Source organism: Oncorhynchus mykiss, chromosome 13 (assembly GCF_013265735.2).
Source record: "Oncorhynchus mykiss isolate Arlee chromosome 13, USDA_OmykA_1.1, whole genome shotgun sequence".
NCBI classification, from domain to species: Eukaryota; Metazoa; Chordata; class Actinopteri; order Salmoniformes; family Salmonidae; genus Oncorhynchus; species Oncorhynchus mykiss.
Genome location: NC_048577.1, coordinates 5,658,352 through 5,665,046, shown reverse-complemented (window position 1 = coordinate 5,665,046; position 6,695 = coordinate 5,658,352). Strand labels below are relative to the sequence as shown.

The following is a 6,695-nucleotide window of genomic DNA, read 5'->3' as shown; positions in this document are numbered from 1 at the left end:
TGGATATATGTAGTAGAAAATACTAATAGTACCGTGTTAGTGGTGAATCATTTGGATATATGTAGTAGAAAATACTAATAGTACCGTGTTAGTGGTGAATCATTTGGATATATGTAGTAGAAAATACTAATAGTACCGTGTTAGTGGTGAATCATTTGGATATATGTAGTAGAAAATACTAATAGTACCGTGTTAGTGGTGAATCATTTGGATATATGTAGTAGAAAATACTAATAGTACCGTGTTAGTGGTGAATCATTTGGATATATGTAGTAGAAAATACTAATAGTACCGTGTTAGTGGTGAATCATTTGGATATATGTAGTAGAAAATACTAATAGTACCGTGTTAGTGGTGAATCATTTGGATATATGTAGTAGAAAATACTAATAGTACCGTGTTAGTGGTGAATCATTTGGATATATGTAGTAGAAAATACTAATAGTACCGTGTTAGTGGTGAATCATTTGGATATATGTAGTAGAAAATACTAATAGTACCGTGTTAGTGGTGAATCATTTGGATATATGTAGTAGAAAATACTAATAGTACCGTGTTAGTGGTGAATCATTTGGATATATGTAGTAGAAAATACTAATAGTACCGTGTTAGTGGTGATATATAAATATTATATGTACAAATAATTGTAAGGATAATTAGCAGCTTTGGCTAGAAGAGCCACACTAATGTCGGGATTCAATCCCATGGTGCTTTGTCAACAACGCACCATTGAAACCTTTCCGATTGAACCGACATGCAGCGAGGAATGTGGTCTCCCCGAAAGGTGCTGACTTTGCCTATGAATGACGTTAATGGCGTTGTTGACGAAGCGCAGTCAGATGGAATCGGGGACTAACATAGTGATCTGGTTTAGTACAGGTCGACTTTAATTAAAGGGGCAATGCAGGATTCAAAAGAACAACAAAGCTCCGTTGTCATTCGCTAAGAAGTCAAAAAACAGATGTGGACCGACCAATCCCAGATCAGGATTATTTACATACATAGTTTGTGTGGCACTAACATGGATTTACATATTCCATTACCAGGCACTTTTTATCCACATCAACTTTCAGTCAGTCAATCATTTTTACATATGGGGAGGCCCCAGGAATCAAACCCACAATCCTGGTGTTGTAAATGCCATGCTCTACCAACTGAACCACTGAGGACAGGCTCTACCAACTGAACCACTGAGGACAGGCTCTACCAACTGAACCACTGAGGACAGGCTCTACCAACTGAACCACTGAGGACAGGTTCTACCAACTGAGTCACAGAGGACAGGTTCTACCAACTGAGTCACAGAGGACAGGTTCTACCAACTGAGTCACAGAGGACAGGTTCTACCAACTGAGTCACAGAGGACAGGTTCTACCAACTGAGTCACAGAGGACAGGTTCTACCAACTGAGTCACAGAGGACAGGTTCTACCAACTGAGTCCACAGAGGACAGGCTCTACCAACTGAGTCCACAGAGGACAGGTTCTACCAACTGAACCACAGAGGACAGGCTCTACCAACTGAGTTACAGAGGACAGGTTCTACCAACTGAACCACTGAGGACAGGCTCTACCAACTGAGTCACAGAGGACAGGCTCTACCAACTGAGTCACAGAGGACAGGTTCTACCAACTGAGTCCACAGAGGACAGGCTCTACCAACTGAGTCACAGAGGACAGGCTCTACCAACTGAGTCACAGAGGACAGGTTCTACCAACTGAGTCCACAGAGAACAGGCTCTACCAACTGAACCACAGAGGACAGGCTCTACCAACTGAACCACAGAGGACAGGTTCTACCAACTGAGTCCACAGAGGACAGGTTCTACCAACTGAGTTACAGAGGACAGGTTCTACCAACTGAGTCCACAGAGGACAGGCTCTACCAACTGAACCACAGAGGACAGGTTCTACCAACTGAGTCACAGAGGACAGGTTCTACCAACTGAACCACAGAGGACAGGTTCTACCAACTGAGCGACAGAGGACAGGCTCTACCAACTGAGTCCACAGAGGACAGGTTCTACCAACTGAGTCCACAGAGGACAGGTTCTACCAACTGAGTCACAGAGGACAGGTTCTACCAACTGAACCACAGAGGACAGGTTCTACCAACTGAGCGACAGAGGACAGGCTCTACCAACTGAACCACAGAGGACAGGTTCTACCAACTGAGTTACAGAGGACAGGTTCTACCAACTGAGTCCACAGAGGACAGGTTCTACCAACTGAGTCCACAGAGGACAGGCTCTACCAACTGAGTTACAGAGGACAGGTTCTACCAACTGAACCACTGAGGACAGGCTCTACCAACTGAGTCACAGAGGACAGGCTCTACCAACTGAGTCACAGAGGACAGGTTCTACCAACTGAGTCCACAGAGGACAGGCTCTACCAACTGAGTCACAGAGGACAGGCTCTACCAACTGAGTCACAGAGGACAGGTTCTACCAACTGAGTCCACAGAGAACAGGCTCTACCAACTGAACCACAGAGGACAGGCTCTACCAACTGAACCACAGAGGACAGGTTCTACCAACTGAGTCCACAGAGGACAGGTTCTACCAACTGAGTTACAGAGGACAGGTTCTACCAACTGAGTCCACAGAGGACAGGCTCTACCAACTGAACCACAGAGGACAGGTTCTACCAACTGAGTCACAGAGGACAGGTTCTACCAACTGAACCACAGAGGACAGGTTCTACCAACTGAGCGACAGAGGACAGGCTCTACCAACTGAGTCCACAGAGGACAGGTTCTACCAACTGAGTCCACAGAGGACAGGTTCTACCAACTGAGTCACAGAGGACAGGTTCTACCAACTGAACCACAGAGGACAGGTTCTACCAACTGAGCGACAGAGGACAGGCTCTACCAACTGAACCACAGAGGACAGGTTCTACCAACTGAGTTACAGAGGACAGGTTCTACCAACTGAGTCCACAGAGGACAGGTTCTACCAACTGAGTCCACAGAGGACAGGCTCTACCAACTGAGTCCACAGAGGACAGGTTCTACCAACTGAACCACAGAGGACAGGCTCTACCAACTGAGTTACAGAGGACAGGTTCTACCAACTGAGTCCACAGAGGACAGGTTCTACCAACTGAGTCCACAGAGGACAGGTTCTACCAACTGAGTTACAGAGGACAGGTTCTACCAACTGAGTCCACAGAGGACAGGTTCTACCAACTGAGCCACAGAGGACAGGTTCTACCAACTGAGTCCACAGAGGACAGGTTCTACCAACTGAGTTACAGAGGACAGGTTCTACCAACTGAGCCCACAGAGGACAGGTTCTACCAACTGAGTCCACAGAGGACAGGTTCTACCAACTGAGTTACAGAGGACAGGTTCTACCATATAACTACATTTTTAGATATGCTAACATCTCCTCTCATTCTGTCTCTCTCACTTTTTCTTTCCCTCCCTCCAACTGTCTCCCCCTCTTTTTCTCTCCCTCTCTCCCACACCTCTCTCAGTCTCTTTCTCTCCCACTATCCCCCCCTTTCTCTCTCCCTCTCTCCCACACCTCTCTCGGTCACTTTCTCTCCCACTATGCCCCCCTCTCTCTCTCCCTCTCTCCCACACCTCTCTCTGTCTTTTTCTCTCCCACTATCCCCCCCTTTCTCTCTCCCTCTCCCACACCTCTCTCGGTCTCTTTCTCTCCCACTATCCCCCCCCCCCCTCTCTCACTCTCTCCCACACCTCTCTCGGTCTCTTTCTCTCCCACTATCCCCTCCCTTTCTGTCTCTTAATCTCTCTATCTCCTTATCTCTCACAGAATACTGAGGTATGTGATTTCACAGGACTTGTTCTGAAACACTTCACTAACACAAAGAAACACACAGACCCCTAACTGACGGTGTGGTGACGGGGGTTGTCCAGGCTGTAGTCTAAACATGAGGGAGATGTGGAGACAGGGGGTTGTCCAGGCTAGGAGAGAGGGTAGAGCTGTAGTCTTTAAACATGGAGGAGATGTGGAGACAGGGGGTTGTCCAGGCTAGGAGAGAGGGTAGAGCTGTAGTCTAAACATTGAGGAGATGTGGAGACAGGGGGTTGTCCAGGCTAGGAGAGAGGGTAGAGCTGTAGTCTTTAAACATGGAGGAGATGTGGAGACAGGGGGTTGTCCAGGCTAGGAGAGAGGGTAGAGCTGTAGTCTTTAGACATGGAGGAGATGTGGAGACAGGGGGTTGTCCAGGCTAGGAGAGAGGGTAGAGCTGTAGTCTTTAAACATGGAGGAGATGTGGAGACAGGGGGTTGTCCAGGCTAGGAGAGAGGGTAGAGCTGTAGTCTTTAAACATGGAGGAGATGTGGAGACAGGGGGTTGTCCAGGCTAGGAGAGAGGGTAGAGCTGTAGTCTTTAAACATGGAGGAGACGTGGAGACAGGGGGTTGTCCAGGCTAGGAGATAGGGTAGAGCTGTAGTCTTTAAACATGGAGGAGACGTGGAGACAGGGGGTTGTCCAGGCTAGGAGAGAGGGTAGAGCTGTAGTCTTTAAACATGGAGGAGATGTGGAGACAGGGGGTTGTCCAGGCTAGGAGAGAGGGTAGAGCTGTAGTCTTTAAACATGGAGGAGATGTAGAGACAGGGGGTTGTCCAGGCTAGGAGAGAGGGTAGAGCTGTAGTCTTTAAACATGGAGGAGACGTGGAGACAGGGGGTTGTCCAGGCTAGGAGAGAGGGTAGAGCTGTAGTCTTTAAACATGGAGGAGCTAGGAGACGGGGGGTTGTCCAGGCTAGGAGAGAGGGTAGAGCTGTAGTCTTTAAACATGGAGGAGACGTGGAAGGCCTGGAGGACAGAGAGAAACACACTGGTTATACACACACAGATACATACACACACATACATACATACACACACACACCTACATATACACACACACAGATCAACTCACCACCCAGTAGGTAGTCAAGGCTCCCTGTATGTAGCCAGTGATGACATCAGAGGGATGATGTCGATAGTCCGATATTCTAGTCAGGCCTGCGAAGAGATTACACGTTAGAAACGTACCTGTTAAATATTTTGAATTATGACTCAACAATATGATAAAAATGCATATTACAGCAGTACAGAGGAAATGACCCGTTGTCAAGCCCCGCCCTAGAATTTGGGCCAATCAAGTGGACAGCAACTGAACAAAGTGACAACAATTGACCAGACCAGGATTCTATCAGAACTACACCAGACAGCCAGGCAAACGTATTAGGAAAATGTATTTAATTATTTGGTTTTGGTTTTTTCTTTAGTCATAGTAGAGATTAAACAACACCTGAAAAGACAGTAGTCCAGATGAATAACCACATTGTGGACGGACCACTCAGGGAGAGTTCTGAGAGGCTATGAACATCCATAGACCAGATGAATAACCACATTGTGGACGGACCACTCAGGGAGAGTTCTGAGAGGCTATGAACATCCATAGACCAGATGAATAACCACATTGTGGACGGACCACTCAGGGAGAGTTCTGAGAGGCTATGAACATCCATAGACCAACAGAAAAGACAGTAGTCCAGATGAATAACCACATTGTGGATGGACCACTCAGGGAGAGTTCTGAGAGGCTATGAACATCCATAGACCAGATGAATAACCATATTGTGGACGGACCACTCAGGGAGAGTTCTGAGAGGCTATGAACATCCATAGACCAGATGAATAACCACATTGTGGACGGACCACTCAGGGAGAGTTCTGAGAGGCTATGAACATCCATAGACCAACAGAAAAGACAGTAGTCCAGATGAATAACCACATTGTGGACGGACCACTCAGGGAGAGTACTGAGAGGCTATGAACATCCATAGACCATTATAACATATCAGCCATGTCAGTCAGACTATCTAATGGGCTGGTATGGGCTGGATTCCCAGTCAGACTATCTAATGGGCTGGTATGGGCTGGATTCCCAGTCAGACTATCTAATGGGCTGGTATGGGCAGGATTCCCAGTCAGACTATCTAATGGGCTGGTATGGGCTGGATTCCCAGTCAGACTATCTAATGGGCTGGTATGGGCTGGATTCCCAGTCACAGTTTACGCCTCGTCCTGGATTAAAAAACATGTTCAATGACGATTCTCCATTGAAAAATGCTTCTTAGCCCAGAATGTAGGTTTAGCTTGAGATTCAGTCAAATCTGTGGTGTTTGTAAACCAACCGACTTTGACAGGACATTTAAGCTGGAACTGACGTGTGCAGCATTTAACGTGAACACGATCTCCGCGAACATCAGGAAGGTGTGCCTTTGAAAAGGCACATTGTTGACAGTGCAGTGTCGACCACGCCGCTGGGATTAAATCCCGGCCGTAATCAGTGTCTGGGAAAGCGGCCCTACGTCATTATCAGTTGGGGAGTATTTTCAGAGTCGATTCCCCCGTCACTGATCATTATCAATAGACCTGTAAGTACCTGTATACACAGCTAGCAGAACCAGGAAGAACTGTACGAGGGGTCTGAGTAACCTGGCCCCTCGCCAACACCACCTGGCTTGGAGGTAGAACTGAAGAGAGAGAGGGAGGCAGGGAGGGAGGGAGGGAGAGAGGGAGAGAGAGGGAGGGAGGCAGGCAGGCAGGCAGGCAGGCAGGCAGGCAGGCAGGCAGGCAGGCAGGGAGGGAGGGAGGGAGAGAGAGAGAGAGAGAGAGAGAGAGAGAGAGGGGGAGGCAGGCAGGCAGAGAGAGAGAGAGAGAGAGAGA

The 6,695-nt window shown here is 47.8% G+C and overlaps 1 protein-coding gene across 1 annotated transcript in view; it reads right to left on the bottom strand.

Moving 5' to 3' along the window:
* Positions 1–3,745: 3,745 nt before the first annotated feature.
* The window catches only part of LOC110512914 (phospholipid phosphatase 3-like), an 11,082-nt gene continuing 8,132 nt past the window's right edge, over positions 3,746–6,695 (bottom strand). The window contains exons 6-8 of the mRNA XM_036939957.1: positions 6,412–6,502; positions 4,897–4,982; positions 3,746–4,790 (exon numbers count right to left, since the gene is read on the bottom strand). Coding sequence (XP_036795852.1) covers positions 4,632–4,790; positions 4,897–4,982; positions 6,412–6,502 — 336 coding nt within the window. The 3' untranslated portion in view covers positions 3,746–4,631. The remainder of the gene's footprint in view (positions 4,791–4,896; positions 4,983–6,411; positions 6,503–6,695) is intronic.